Source organism: Nelumbo nucifera, chromosome 8, assembly GCF_055504915.1.
Source record: "Nelumbo nucifera cultivar China Antique chromosome 8, China Antique-T2T, whole genome shotgun sequence".
Lineage (NCBI taxonomy): Eukaryota > Viridiplantae > Streptophyta > Magnoliopsida > Proteales > Nelumbonaceae > Nelumbo > Nelumbo nucifera.
The window spans coordinates 9,087,347-9,103,267 of record NC_142656.1 but is presented as its reverse complement, the minus strand read 5'-3'; the positions used below and the strand labels follow the sequence as shown (position 1 = coordinate 9,103,267).

The 15,921-nt window shown below is 37.4% G+C and overlaps 2 protein-coding genes and 1 non-coding gene across 3 annotated transcripts; 1 reads left to right on the top strand and 2 right to left on the bottom strand.

The window, feature by feature from the left end:
* Positions 1-415: 415 nt before the first annotated feature.
* On the bottom strand, positions 416-1,859 carry LOC104592591 (protein JINGUBANG-like). The gene has a single exon (XM_010252039.2). The coding sequence runs from the start codon at positions 1,857-1,859 to the stop codon at positions 519-521; it is 1,341 nt and encodes a 446-aa protein (XP_010250341.1). The 3' UTR covers positions 416-518.
* Positions 1,860-12,929: 11,070 nt separating this feature from the next.
* On the bottom strand, positions 12,930-14,910 carry PNSB3 (NDH-dependent cyclic electron flow 1). Its single transcript, XM_010251308.2, has 6 exons — positions 14,604-14,910; positions 14,384-14,494; positions 13,976-14,032; positions 13,654-13,716; positions 13,496-13,558; positions 12,930-13,381 (listed from the first exon to the last, which is right to left on the bottom strand). The coding sequence occupies exons 1-6, from the start codon at positions 14,829-14,831 to the stop codon at positions 13,334-13,336; spliced, it is 570 nt and encodes a 189-aa protein (XP_010249610.1). The 5' UTR covers positions 14,832-14,910; the 3' UTR covers positions 12,930-13,333.
* On the top strand, positions 14,087-14,158 carry TRNAC-GCA (transfer RNA cysteine (anticodon GCA)). Its single transcript has one exon. It is a non-coding gene; the product is annotated as a tRNA-Cys (tRNA).
* Positions 14,911-15,921: the final 1,011 nt, after the last annotated feature.

The window sequence follows — 15,921 nt, the reverse complement described above, 5'->3', positions numbered from 1 at the left end:
TCATATATGGAGGGAAGTTGGTAGAATTAGTGGAGCACTAAGACTATATTTGATTTGAAGGAAAAGGAAGGAAAAGGTAGGGAAACCTTTACAAATCATATATAAGTTTTCCTACCTTTCCCTACTTTTTCCTTCAAACCAACCAAACACAGATTAAATGTTGGGCTATCCCAAACTTAATAAAGTTAAACCACTAGCTAGCCAATGATGTTTTAGTGCATCTTCATTAGTAATACACTAATACTCTGAAATTTTAAAAGTACATAAAGTACTATTCAACAAAAACAGTCAATAAATTAATATTGATATGGTTCCTAGCTAATTAACTTGTAAGTAGTTAATTACTGCATAGATAAACAAATTAGTGAAATTAAAAGCTATATATATACTCACATGGTAGCAATAGAGATCCCTTGTTCCCTCGTCCTTAATTTGATGCTTGATATACAAATTTTCTTCTTCTTCTTCTTCTTGTTTTTTGCTAGCAAGCTAGAGCGAGTACTGTAAAACATGCATCGTTACCCTTGACGTTTCTTCTCAACCCATGCTGGCGACAACACCGGACATATCTCATACTCCGCTCTTTTCTTCTTCTGATCATTCGTGTCTGCGTCATCCAATTTCATCGTCAGCTTCGTTTCGCTTGAAAAAACCTTTACCCTCCATATCTTAAATGTTCCATCCAAGCTTGCAGTATGGACCAGGAAGCCCATTGCCAGCGTATCCATCTCCAAGCACGCAGCCAGGCATTTGACCGGCCCACGATGACCATCCAACACAGCCAGACATGCATGAAAGCTAGTCCCTTCCTCTCTCTTCCACACTCTCACTGTCGTGTCCTCCGAACCACTGAGCACCAATCCGTCTATGGCTTCTAAACAGAGAACAGAGAAGCGATGACCATGAAGAAATCCTCCATGGTTAAATCTACCAGACACCTTCTCCTTCTCCCAGACGTTGATGAATCCATCGGAGGAGCCCGAGTAGAGGAAACTAGCGTCGGGAGACCTGCTCAATGCCAAGGCGTTCACGGGCGACAGTTGGAACTTGAGAGTCATGGTGAGCGTGTGTGAGCTCTCCCCGAACACCCTCCTCCAAATCTTGACAGACCCATCGGATGAGCAGGTGAAAACGCATCCGTCTTCCTGGTTAACCACAATTCCATTGATGTGGTCTTCGTGTGCCATAAATGAATCAACGCACTTTCTATCTGACATCCTCCAAGCTTTAACGGTTTTGTCCCACGAACCTGTGTACAGAATCCCTTCAGCGTGGTAATAAGCAAGACAAGAGATGCAATCCTTGTGGTGTTGTTGGAACTTGGACCTTGGGAACAAAAGAAACGAGTTCCGTCGAGGTAAGCTTGTGATCTTCTTAGAACGAAATTTATCAGATAACGAAATGCTCCACACACGAATTCTGTGGTCTCTATGAGTCGAGAAAAGCATGTTAGCATAAGCTGAAAGGGCACGAACTTCACCCGACTTTGCCTTGATATAGCCGCGCTCCATGCATTCTGGTTTTCTCCAGACGCGAATACGGCTACTCTCAGATCCTGTGAACACAAGATCCCTCAGGACTGCGATGGAGAAGATGTTGCCGTCGTGACGGTAGAGTGAAGTGAGACACTGGAAGAGAAGAGAAGGGGAAGGATGGAGAGGAGAGAGTGTCCATGGTGACTCAGGGCTTTGGGGTGGGAGCTGGTCTATGGGCGACAAGGGCCTTGGCGAACTGCATTCCTTGTCGATTTCCGAGATATTTAGCTGATGATGGGTTTTGAAGGAAAGGGGAGTAGGTGATTTTGGAGTATTCTGTTCTTCATCAAAGAAACTCTCATGGGTTCCGCTATAGAATTCCATGATCGTAAAGGAGATGATTGGAAGATGCTTTAATTGGTAGAGAGCTAGTCACTTAACCTTTCATCAGTTTGGAGGCTATTTAAAAGCATCGAGAAAGTCTGATGTGACGGTGACCGCCATCTTGCTCATAGAGTGGTGTACTACAATCTACTAGAGGCTTTGTAATTAGTTGTTAGTTGTTACTGCTGACAATGAGAGAGCCATTGTTAATGGTTTAATGGATATAACCAGCTAGCAGCTAGCAACCATGCGTTTAAATTGTGTCTGGGACAGACACCGGGACTTATTACTACCCACGCCAGTGTGGCAAGTCTTGACTTGAGGCATTAATTTAGGTTGGGCTTTGAATTGGATTCAGAAGAATAAATTATGTTTGATTAATTTGTAATTAAAACAACACGTTTTATCTAGAAAATAAGGGCACCCATGACCCACCCACATCTATTATAGACAAGTTTTAATTACAATTAGGCCACTTGTTTGTAAGGTAGGGTTGGCTGTAAATGAACCGGATTTTGGTCTAATATGAATTCATTACAAACGCGCCGGACCAGGTCCAATCCAATCCGATGAATCCTTTAATTTAATTACTGGCCCAATCAATGTCTGTTTGAATTGGTTTTAATTTAGATTATGTCCATTTCAATTAAACCTGGTCCATTGACACCCATACTTTCATATTCTATCAATAGACCACATGTATTCGTTCAGTTTAATATAAATTCATTATTTTAATGAATCAGTCCAATATAAATTCATTATGGCTGAATCGGGTCCATTCCAATCCAATAAATACTTTGGACTATTAAGCAAGTCTGAACTCTGAAGTGGTCAAATAACCTGTTCAAATTGAATTTGGTTCATTAGGGTCCAACCCCTAACCATGTCCATTGTCACCCCTACTACTTGTTTGCATGATAAACCCTCCTATTTGAGGGCATTGATTTGGCATATATACTATTTAAGAGAGCCAGCCCATGCATTAATTGCACGAGTATGGGTAAAGAAAAAGACTAAAACATCATATCCAACAAAAGATTGTAGGTTTAACTTCTACAAAAGTCAGAGATGGAGGATGATTTTCAAGGAAAGACGGTTTTTTTTGCGGGAGAAAGAGAGAAAGTAGGAGGTTTAAGAGTTGAGAGCAAGTTGGAAAGGAGCGATTATAGAGGAGGAAGCATTTAGGAAAGGGGAAACAAGTGATGAGTGTTTAGGGATAAGGAGTGATTAGGGTACTTGTAAATTGGTTTTGATGAAAGCGAGAGAGGAAGAATTTTAGCTGAAGCTCAGGACTCAAAAAGAGGAAAGTTAGTGACCATTTTAGAAAATGAGGAATTGTTGATGTTTTTGGCCGTAAATTTGGATCGTGAGCAAAAGGATGAGAAATGGAAACTTTTGGGGCCATTTGGGCTCCAAAATTCCCATGTGAAATTTTATTATTTGTTATGCATGCATTTGAGTGGAGTCGTCAAAACCAGACACCATATATAATTCAAAAGCTTAAACTTTTGGGTTATGGGCCACTCTTATATATTAGTTTCTTGCACCTCTCTAACCTGGAATTTTCTCCAACTATTCATATGTGAATCTTGACAACATTGTTGACTATTGAGCATCTTTTATAAAATGATCCTATCAAAATCAGCTAGAATAAATTAAGACTGGATATAAAAGGGGTTTTTGTTTGAACATTTTGAGTTCTAATGATTAAACTAATTACTAGTAAATACAATTTTCTGTTGAACCCTTTTCTTCTTCAGGTATTTCTGGTTTTAGTTTACTTTGGTTCCACACATTTCAAAGAGAGAGAGATAAAACTTTAAACGAAATCATGTCATTATTGGTCTTGGGTCACTGAGATCAAGTTAAGCCCGGTTTGGAGTACACCCTTCATTCTCCGGAACTAAATGGTTCCCTTCTAGATTAACGTTGACAAAAGTAGCTAGCTTGTGCAAGAGGTCTCAATCATTTGATTTGATCTGCTTGAAATTAGGGTTTAGTGTTAGGTGGGTCATACTGAAAATACATATGGGGTAAGTCTGAGATCAAATTCATTCATCAAAAAACTCGCGCGGTTTACATCTCTTCTTTTAGCTACAACATTTATTCCTGGGGAATGTTAGAATAACGCACAGGGCTTAATAATTAATAAACCAAAAAGAATTGATATGAAAAATTAATAATGGTCTGTCTTCTTTGATTATATTAATTGTTTTTTTAGGCTATGTTTGATTTGAAGGAAAAGATAGGGAAAGGCAAAAACGTTATACAAAGTTTGTAAAGTTTTTTTTTTTACCTTTTCCTCCCTTTCTTAACTTTTTCCTTCAAACCAAATACAGCCTTAATTCCTTGCTCGTAATTTAAGCTAGCAACGAAGCTTCATTATCAATACGGTCATCTTCCTATTAACATTCTTAGGAAGAAGCTTCACTAATTGTGTTTAAAGCAGGGCAGCAGATATATAACGGCCTGCTGGTTCCGTCTAAACCTGACAATCGGGTTGGGTGGGTTGGGTCAAGGTACTTTGGGTTGATTTCGTGTTAGGTTGAATTTCGGGTTGGATTGTCAAATGTTAGACTCTAACCCTAAATGTTTGGGTTAGGGTTGACCCATGGATCAATTCAGATTATTCCAAAAAATAATTGAAATTTAAAAAAATAAAGAAAAATTACAAGAGAAATGTCAAAATTAAAAGAATTAACTTTAAAATTTCAAATATAAAATAAAAAACTTGAACACTTAACAATTTAAAGAATAAACAATAAAAAGTACAAACTAAATAGAAAAAATTAAAGAACAGAAACTTCTAACAATGCATAAATAATCTCAATTAGACTTAATAATCAATTTAATGGGTTAACCCATGACCCAACCCAATTTTTTTCAGATTGAATCGGGTTGGATCGTTTTTACATTTGGATAGCTAAATATGAAACCCTAACTCTATTTTTTCAGGTTGGATTGAGTCAATTTTTTGCCAGGTCTAATTTCGCCATTCAATGTGTGTGATGACCGCCTGACCGGTGACCGGTGAATGTGCATAACTCTCATCTTCTTTGTACTACGTTACGTAGTGTATACATAAAATATGGATGGCATTGATCATCACATCGTAACTGGCATTTTGTAATTGTGTTGGGGCCCTGTGCAAGTGGGATTACAGCATTCAATTAAATTACTCTGTTAATACTTTCAGTTCAATGAACCTTCCACATTTGAATCAATGATTCCACGTGCCAAAAAAAAATGGGTATAAATAATTGAGCCTAGTGGGTTGATGGAGTTAAAAGCATTCATGCCCTTATTAATTACTCTTTAAATACCAAGCTCTATATGTGCCCTTACAAGTCACATGCCTAAGGTTGTATTTGGCATTCTTTATTAATTTCAATGACTTATTTCCTTTTTCAGCTAAAATGCCTCTATAAATAGGTTCCGGATCTTCTATCTATAAGGACTCTATCACGTTTACTCATAAAACACTACTTCCGTGCATTGAGAACATCTTTGCATTGTAATAACATGTAAGAAGATGAGGTATTCCTCATGTGTAGGTATAGTTACCATGTTATGTGAGTAGATAAGAATAAAATTATTTGTGGGTAGTGATGAAGGGTGATTTGGCTCGATCCAGTAAAGAGGGGACACGTGGACCTGACCTGACCAAGAGATGACAACTCAGCTTAACGTAACCAGTCCGCAGCAAATCGAGCTTGGGTACCCAACTACCCCGAGCTAAAATGATCTCGGCACAAGCTCACCTCGAGACAAGATCGACTCATACTAGATCGTAACAAGAACACCTCAATGCCAAGGCTCTTCGGCATTCAACCCAGTTCGGGGATACCGACACGCCACTACGTGGTGATCCTGAAAACCCCTTCAACGGATCCCGGGCCTCACGAGATCATGCCATGTAACAGCTAGCATTATCTTCCCGCCTGATTAGGGCAAAATTGATGAACCTTATCGGTTGGTAGCATTATCTTCCAACTTACACGGAAACGGATCCTATCGTGACGATGATCCCGGAACCGATCCGTAAAACCCACGAGGACTCCATTATATAAAGGCTCCAGCCCCGGTGGTTCAAGGTACGTGTGATTTATATGCTCTCTAGCTCTCTGCATTCTTAAGCTATTTTTAGCTCGCAACCAATATACTGACTTAAGCATCAGAACGACCTCGCATGGCTAGCAACCTCGGGTTCTCTAATCCTCTTGCAGATCAACTGTTCGCCGTCCACCTGAAGGCCAGATCACCTCCAGCAGGGAGCAACTAGATCGCGCAGCATCAAGTAGAAAATCCAAATTAAATTTTTATTTTTAAATTGTAAAAAGAAAATAACTTAAAATAAAGAATGCGAAACGCAGTTTAAGCTTAGTGGGAAACAAAAATTTATGGTATATGTTTTTATGCAATTAAAACTCGAAACATAACCTAGCAAGGAAATGTGATTACCGCTGGTTGTTGGGCCCTATTAGTACTATAACCAGTTGTCATGGTTATTTGACAGAGAAAAACTAATTAATTAAATCCACCTGACCAGCTAGCTTTTTATCTCTTTTTAATAAGGTTGGTGCTGGGATTGACTTTTTTAAAACCTCAAAATTTATTGCTAGTGGAGGGGTGATTAACTTAATATTTTATTAATCATTATAAATTTGTACAGAAAATGACATAGCCTGCCTTATCCAAAGAACATGAAGCTCTCCCTAACCAACTCCAGCAGCGAGATTAATTCAAACGATATAAAACCAACTCCAACAGAAAATGACATGAAGCTCTCCCTAACCGTCAAGGAAAGACGGTTCTTTTGCGGGAGAAAGAGAGAAAGTAGGAGGTTTAAGAGTTGAGAGCAACTTTAGGAAAAGAGCGATTATAGAGGAGGAAGAATTTAGGAAAGGGGAAACAACTTTAAGGGAAACAAGTGATGAGAGTTTAGGGATCAGGAGTGATTAATGTACTTGTAAATTGGTTTTGATGAAAGCGAGAGAGGATGAGAATTTTAGCTGAAGCTTAGGACTCAAATTTCCATTTTGAAAGAGGAAAGTTAGTGACCATTTTAGAAAATGAGGAATAGTTGGTGTTTTTGACCTTAAATTTGGATCGTGAGCAAAAGGATGAGAAGAGGAAACTTTTGGGACCATTTTGGGCTCCAAATTTCCCATGTGAAATTTTTATATTTGCTATGTATGCATTTGAGGGGAGTCATCAAAGCCAGGCATCTCATATAATCCAAAAGTTTAAGCTATTAGGTTATGGGCCACTCTTGTATTTAAGTCCTTTACACTTTTCTTTCCTTTCTAATATGGGATTCTCTTCAATTATTCATATGTGAATCTTAACAATATTGACCAGCATTTTAAAAAATGACCCACAAACGGAATTGTTTAGGGCACCGGTTTTTAGGTCAACAGTCCGACCATCCGGTTCGAATGGATGGCCTGTTCTAACAGAAAAATTAAAAAATAACTAAAAAAGTAAAAAAGCTCAAAAACTGTTGAATGGGTCGACGATTCGATCACCCGAATCAATGGTTTTTTACCAGATTTCGGGTTTTAGGTAAAACGGAACCGATTGCCTCTCAGACCAAACGGTCCGACCATCCAAGTAAACAGTGGTTCGAAAACGTTGATATTGACTATTGAGCCTCTTTTATAAAATGACCCTATCAAAATCTGCTACAATCAAGGTAAATTTATTGTTTGAATAAATTAAGACCGGATATAAAAGGGGTTTTTGTTTGAACATTTTGAGTTCTAATGATTAAATTAATTACTAGTAAATACAATTTTCTGTTGAACCCTTTTCTTCTTCAGGTATTTCTGGTTTTAGTTTACTTCGGTTCCACACATTTCACAGAGAGAGAGAGAGGAAAAACTTTAAATGAAATCATATCATTATTTGTCTTGGGTCACTGAGATCAAAGTTAAGCCCGGTTTAGAGTACACCCCTACATTCTCCGGAACTAAATGGTTCCTTTTTAGATTAATGTTGACAAAAGTAGCTAGCTTGTGAAAGAGGTCTCAATCATTTTATCTGCTTGAAATTAGGGTATAGTGTTAGGTGGGCCATACTGAAAATGCATTTATTCCTGGGGAATGTTAGAATAACGCACAGGGCTTAATAATTAATAAACCAAAAAGAATTGATAAAAAAATTCAGTAATGAATAATGATCTGTCTTCTTTGATTATATTAATTGTTTCCTTTAATTCCTTGCTCGTAATTTAAGCTAGCGATGAAGCTTCATTATGTGTAAAGCACGGCAGCAGATATATAACGGCCTGCTGGTTCCGTCATTCAATGTGTGTGGTGACTGGTGACCGACTGACCGGTGAATGTGCATAACTCTCATCTTCCTTGTACTACGTTACGTAGTGTATACATAAAATATGGACGGCATTGATCATCACATCGTAACTGGCATTTTGTAATTGTGTTGGGGCCCTGTGCAAGTGGGATTACAGCATTCAATTAAATTACTCTGTTAATACTTTCAATTCAATGAACTTTCCACATTTGAATCAATGGTTCGACGTGCCAAAAAAAATGGGTATATAATTGAGCCTAGTGGGTTGATGGACTAAGAAGCATTCGTGCCCTTATTAATTACTCTTTATATACCAAGCTCTATAGGTGCCCTTACAAGTTACATGCGTAAGGTTGTATTTGGTATTCTCTATTAATTTCAATGACTTATTTCCTTTTTCAGTTAAAATGCTCTTATAAATAGATTCCACATCTTCCGTGCATTGAGAACATCTTTGTATTATAGGTGTAGCTATGATGTTATGTGGGTAGATGTAAATAGAATTACTCTACTCTACTCTTGTAAGAAAAGTCAATTCCTTTGATGAAAAACCTGCAAGAGTAATAGGAAGAAAATAAAGATTTTCACCCTCGTTACTCTTGTTAAGAATCTTTGGTCTTGGTCGACATAAGCTAGTGACTAGAGCTTTTTGCTCCTTATATAGCTTTGAGGGTTACAATGCCCCCCTCCTCTTTCTTTCTTAAAAAATAAAAATATCAATTGAATTGCCACAGATAACTACATAATGAAGCAAACCAACAACAAGTAATACTAAAAGCAATTAGTAAGATACTAACGACTAATGAGGTGCCTAAAGAAAAGACGAAATTAAATGACAAGACCAATTAACATAAAAACTAATCGATTAATAATTAACAAGGAAAATCTATTAGTTAATTAAGATGCCAGCCGCTGATAGGTAAAAACCCAAGAATTTAACAAATTGATGAAAATTAAATGGAGTAATAAGTATACAAGAATCAATCTGGTGAATAAAATTAACGAGAATGACTTAACTATCAAAATTACCAACCTGCTGGTTGGTAAGTCCTCCTAATGCTGGGTCGCAGATGGGGCCCACAGTGAGTATTGGCGTGTTCAACCGTGATACATAGTTCAGCCGGGTGTCTATGCTTTTGTTTATGAAGAGGTCATTTATCAAAGAAAACATTGTTTTAAAAAATGACCTGAAGCCGGAACCACTTTGGCCACCGTTCGAATAGACGGCCTATTCTAATAAAATAATTTAAAAATAAAAAATAATTAAAATTAAAAAAAATGGCCAAAAGCATTGAACGGGTCAATGGTTTGACTGTCCGGATCAACGGTTTTTGTCCAGGGATCAGGTTTGGGGTAAAATGGAACCGGTTTCCTGGACGGTTTTATGGACAAACAGTCCGGCCATCCGGGTCAGTGCCAGTTCAAAAACCATGCAAGAAAGTGCACTTACCCGTGTTTCTTTTTTTCTTTTTTTAAATTCTCCCTGGTAAATAAGGCCTCCCAACTTTCTCATATTCTTTTGCCTCACCTCTACTTTACTAGATAAATGGTTATTTTTTCTATGTTTTGTCATGTTTACCCTTGGGCCCAAGTAAATGCCTTTTGAATTATATTGTTTTAATGGGTATTTTTAATATATTATATTTTAAGCATTTAATCTCTTGTGGGAGAAAGGTAACACTTCACTTTCTCCAGATAAATAATACCTTGGGAAAATATATTTACTGTGTAAATCCTGAAAAAGAATGTAGTCAATGGGAATCACAAGACACTTGTGATTAAAGTGCATATATACAAGACACTTATTAAATTAAAAATGATTAGTTAAGATGTAAATCCACTAAAAAATCTATCATGCCCGAAAGACATGGTACCAATCAATCAAAACCCATGCTTAAATTTTGACAAATTCCACCTAATTGATTAACAGTTTATGATATCAGTTAATTGATCACAAATTTTTAAGGATATCATGTCTTTCTGGTATCATAGTTGAATCCATCCTACTTAATAAAATTAAAATTAAGATCAAATTCATTTAATAAGTTAGATTACTTAAACAAATTTATAAAAGAAAATAGAGTAAATTTGTATTGAGTTCTGCTGGTTATTATCATAATTGCATCATTCTCATGAAAAATGTAAAATACAAGTAATGTAGTGGTATTGCAGTCAAAATAACAAGTTGAGTCTCCGCCTAACGAGGGTATTGCATTTGTAAGATCATTTGATTGTGCTTGAGATGCATACAGTCCACATTTCAAAGCTCAACCACCTCTGTGGCTCTGTTTACCAAAAGAGATACAGAATTTAATTGTCTTTTTCTTTTTTTTTTTCAAATTCATCTGTACAGTTTAACTTTATACAGTCCACAATGACCATGACTTTGAATTAGAGCTCTAATGGCATTCACATGGTATAACAACCTTGACTTTCCTCCTTGGTTATAGTTACTCTAGATACGTAAACTTGATAATTTGATATGACAAATTGCCACATGCACAGCCAGAATTCTACCTTGACATTTATTTACTGATAAACCAAACACAACCTAAAAGCCTTCGTGTTTACTTCAGTTGATTTCAGCTATTTTAGTTTTGGTGCAAGTGGTTGAAATTGTATCGAAGTTCAAATACTGCCAAACTATACATAATTTGGTTGGTCACCAGAGACTAACCTTTCTTAATCAGCGATGAAACTTGATCAAACTTTGGTTGTAATTTATCATTTAGGACTGTACCATCAACAAGAGAAACTCTAAGTTTCGAAGGGTTTTAGGACTGTTGATGGAGAGAGGTGTACAAGTGTTCAGTCCGAATGAACTGGAGACAAAATCATACAGACCGGACTGAACTATCTATCTCTACCAAGCGGAGATGCAAGCCGCTGGTCTGTGTAGACGAAAACGGATTTGGGAGCTAGCGTCGTGGCATTTTGCAAGAAACGTATATTTCCTTAAAAAGCAGTTCATGTGATGTTTTGAATTTCTTTCCAACTGAGTGTTATTGTTCATGCATGTTTCCTTCAAGGATGCCAAGTGAGTGTTACTGTGACACTTGGCAGAACTCCTTTGACAGAGTCCAAATGCTTTGTACGAGTTAGGCCTGGATCAGAAAACTCAGGCCTGACTTAAAATTTATGTTGGGCTTGGATTGAAATATCATCATAGCCCAACCCTGACTAGACCTACCCCAACCCAATTCAACTCAACTCCATTCAAACAAATACATAAATGCATGCATTTTATTTATATTTTATATCTTTTTTACTAATTATATATACATGATATATGTATCAAATATGTATATTTATATCTATAAATGAAATTTATACACATTTTCAATCAATCCTACTCTTATATTAGGACAAAAAGCCTAATAAAGAATGACCGTGCAAAAAAATATTCATAAATTCTTTAAAATCCACCCAAGCCTGATAAGATCTGACCTGACCCAATCCAACCCCAAACTGAACCCCAATTTCATTGGGTTAAGCTCAAGATGGGCCACTGATAAATTCAGGCTTAACCTCAGATTGGGTGAAGCCCAAACCCGAGGAGGGTTTTGTTATTTTCAATTTAAGGAAGAGCAGAGAAGAGTCTTTTTTTTTTTCTGGTGAAGCGAATTCCAAATTCGAACCAGATAAGGGTTATTGCTGGTTAGGTTGAAGTCCAGGCTGCATCAAATAATGTCGTCCATTATCCATTTTAGTTGACTACATGATGGGCTTCCAACGACATATATGACCCACATTAAAATACCATACAACCTCTTCAGCAAAACCTCCTCGATCACATGACATTACAACAAGTCATGAAATAGAACCTGGATTCAGACATGACAATTAAACATATATGTGGATGCCTGTCTGTGTCTGTGTGAGTTCAATGGACGGCTTCATGTAATAAAAGGAAACTAAGGAAACTCACACTCATTTGTGAATTGTTGTTATATATATAAAACCTGCAGACAATTCCAGTCCACAGTGTTGGATGCTTTGAAGCAGTTGTTTTTGAGATTGTGATCACCTTCGCTCTGTTCTACACGGTTAATTTATGCAACCGCTGCTGACCCTAAGAAGGGATGCTTGGGCACCACCGCCCCTATTGCCCGTCGGTGCCAACATCTTGGCAGCTGGACCCTTCTCCGGTGGCTCCATGAACCCTTCTCGGTCCTTTGGCCCCGCTGTGGCTAGCGGAGAGTTCACACACAATTGGGTGTAGTGGGTTGCTCCCCTTATTGGCGGAGCCTTAGCTTAGCTGGGCTCATCTACGGCAATGTGTTCATGTGTACTGAACATGCTCCTTTATCCACCGATTTCTAAATTTGACCAAACCAACACAAACACATCCTTCCCTCCAATTCTTAGCTTGCATCGCTTGGTAAATAATTCTTTGTGATCTGCTTTCAGTTTGTCCTGCCATGTATGTAGCTGTAAAGCCTTATCATGTTCAAAATTAATATTCCTTTTCAACGACGATGGATGAAATGAAAGTATGGGACTATTGATGGTTATGGTGATGTGCAACAGTACAAGTTCAACCTCCCTAGCTATTGATGTGGTTGTAATTGTAGATTTCCAACTTTCTATTGTATCTATGCATGCTTTTTTGTTGCCATCTTTCATTTCTTTTTCTTGTGGAGTTTGTTGCTGGATGGACCAAAATTCCTGCAATAATTAATAATGTTGTTTCTGGTGTCTGTTTGGAATATACAAAATAATGACTACCGCAGTACCGAGCAATATAATATGATTCTCTAGGAAATCAAGAGAATGAATTAATGGGCCTAAGCCCCAAATTAAAGTTACATGACCATCTGAAAGCCCAATTGCTTATTGGTCTACAGAAGAACCCGTATATGCAGGATGTGGTGTTATATTAGCCCTAAAACATGTTATTGCACTTGCAATCCCAAAACTGTAGAATCGGCACTCTTTTTTTTTTTATTGTACAGAAAAAAATCTCCTAGTAATTTTACATATACAAGAACTTGCAATGAAAATGGTGAAGGGGTTTTTTCTTTTCTAATCAACAACATTGATCTGGATTGAGATTGCATAGAGATAGATCCTGGCCATTTCTATTTGAAATGATGAATTGCTTTGTCTGTATTGATTAGATCATTGATGTACCCAAACCAAACTGCAGCTTTCTTTATCTAAACCCATTCGTGTGCCTTCCACTCAGGGAGTTGTTGGATGACAACCTGCATATATAAAACTGGTGTAATTAGTGATCAAATAAAGCTCAGAATCATTTCAATTGGCAACATTGTGGCGTTGTGTTGTAATATGAGAAGAAAGCATAGTTATATACAAACCTGGCCCTTAGAATTTCCATTTCCAACTATTGTTTGGCAAGCGAGTCTCCAATTCTTTGGTTTCTGCAATTAGCAATTCACGACATGATAAGAAAAAAAAAAAAGATTTAATTTCAAAATAGAATGAAAAAAAGATTGTTTTAGGTTGGTATCAACACCTTTCTTAGGATTTCTTTCTCCTTGTCTGTACGAGGGCTTAGTAATTCCTTTCCTTCAACAACCTATCAAATCACATGCACCAAGGGTTTCATTAGAAAGATGGGTCTACAAAGAAATTCCATTTTTATAGAACAAGATGAGAAGGTTTCATTTTTTGCTGTTAAGATATGAACAATTGGAAACTGCTGCCTGCCTGCTAGGATCACTTCTTGTGAATCCAATTCTGTGACGAAATTTTTATGAGCTGAGATCATTAATATGAACTGGGTTAAGCGTGGAAATGAATGATACATGAAATGCTGGATTAACGAGCTGGGTTACCTCTACAAGACACGTTCCACATGTTCCTCCTCCTCCACAGTTTAACAGGGGTCTGGCCTGAAGCAATAAAATAACTCAATAAGTAAAAGTTATAGGCATTAATGTACAGGTGGGTCCATAGCTCAGTGGTAGAGCATTTGACTGCAGATCAAGAGGTCACCGGTTCGAGCCCGGTTGGGCCCTTTCCTGTTGCAATTCTTATTTTTATCTCACCATATTTCATATTTGCTTTGTCAATTTTGTCATTTGTATTTACCAAAAATACCCCACATGGACTCTAATTAACTACTTGTATCAGTTGCTTTGCTAAATTGCTACTGCCTTTGCCACTCACTTATTAGGATAAAGTCCTGTACACGTAATAGATGGGAAAACAAACTGTTACACAGAGAGAGAGAGAGAGCTTACACTGGGGCCGTAGAGATCAATATTGTTATCCAGCATGATGTCTCTGAGTTTCTGCCCACCACAAGCCGACCGAAGGTGTATGTCCGGCGTTCCATCCGGAAGTAGAACAGGCTGCAAATAAAATAAGACACAGAGAGAACAAATGAAATGACTACAGACTACAGAGTTGTCTTCCTTGCAGGTTGCCTTGCATAAACAAAACCTATGTCTTTGAACTCACACTGACAAATGCGAAATCGATGGAAGGAGATTCTTCTGTAGCTGTAACTTGCTCTGCTGATTCACTCCCGGAAATCGTTCCCGTTCCCACAGCTTTGATTTTCCCTCTGTTGCAGCATAGACGCTTGAAGGCTTTAAGGTTTTGGGGGCATGTAGAGTTCCAATTCAGCTTAGAAGAGAGTGAGAGAGATGGTAATGCGTGATAAGGGTTCAGTGGAAGAGTCACCATTTCGATCTTCTTGGATTTTGGAGTTTCAGTGGAAGTGGGAGGATCAGCTCCACTTAGAAAGTGTGTTGTCCCTTTAAATTGGATTTTTTTTTACCTTATTCTATGATGAGGGAGTAGTGTGAGTACATTATTTGTGGCCTTTGTTTATCTTATCCACATTTGTCACACTCACTTTTCTATTTCTTCAATGCCACAGGGACAAGAAAAATGGAGTATTGTCGGGACTCGAGTAATATTTTGAAAACCGGAACCGATTTTGAACTGAAAAGCACCTGTTCCCGGTTCGACGGGATGACTGTGGTTCAACCGGTTTTATTTTTGGTATAAAAAATAAGTTAATTTAAAGTGCATATAAATATGAAAAAAAAAGCACAATCCATTCTCACTTCAACAGTGGTTCAATCTTTATTAAACCTGATTTTGCCAAAGACGACAATATCTAATCATATACAGTTTATGTTTTCGAAAATAGATTTAAACCTTTTCAATGGGATGCTCCAACGGAAGCTCGGATCATCCACCCATTTCACCTTTTAGAACTTAACCAAAGGTAAATTGCAAATTAGTAGCATGAATTTTGGGGTTAGTCTCATTTTAGTATCTGAATTTTAAAAAAGTGTCAATTTAACATCTGAATTCTCGAAAACTGCTAATTTAATACTTGATGTTAGTAATTCATCAAAATTGCCCCTTTTTAATATTTTGCTCTGATTGTCTTCTCAGCATTGGCAAGAATTACTCGTATTCTCCGGCAACAATGGTGGTTCAACACCCCCCCCCCCCCCGGTTATGGATTGAATAACTAAAAAATCCTTTTAACCCTGAAGATGTTGTCTTATCTGGCAATGTTTTTTTATGTGGCTTCTCCCACAAGAAGAATTGGTTTCTTAACATAAAGTGAATAATGGTACCCAATCACAGTGAAAAAAAAAAATAGTTAAATATGGCTATTTTGTCTATTTCAAAATTATGCTTTTCTCTTCTAAAGTGACAGTGTTAACTAAAATCATAGATTTTTCCATTCAGATATTACATAGTGGCACGTTTTAAAATGAGATTAGCCCCAACAAGGTACTAATTTACAATTTAC

Excerpts from the sequence above, each read along its gene's own strand:
- LOC104592591 (XM_010252039.2), bottom strand. The coding sequence starts at position 1,859 with ATGGAATTCTATAGCGGAACCCATGAGAGTTTCTTTGATGAAGAACAG.
- PNSB3 (XM_010251308.2), bottom strand. The coding sequence starts at position 14,831 with ATGGTGACTCTTCCACTGAACCCTTATCACGCATTACCATCTCTCTCA. Across the intron at positions 14,033-14,383 it reads TTGATCTCTACGGCCCCAGT|GCCAGACCCCTGTTAAACTG; the intron begins GTAAGCTCTCTC and ends TTATTGCTTCAG. Across the intron at positions 13,559-13,653 it reads AGAAAGAAATCCTAAGAAAG|AAACCAAAGAATTGGAGACT; the intron begins GTGTTGATACCA and ends TGCTAATTGCAG.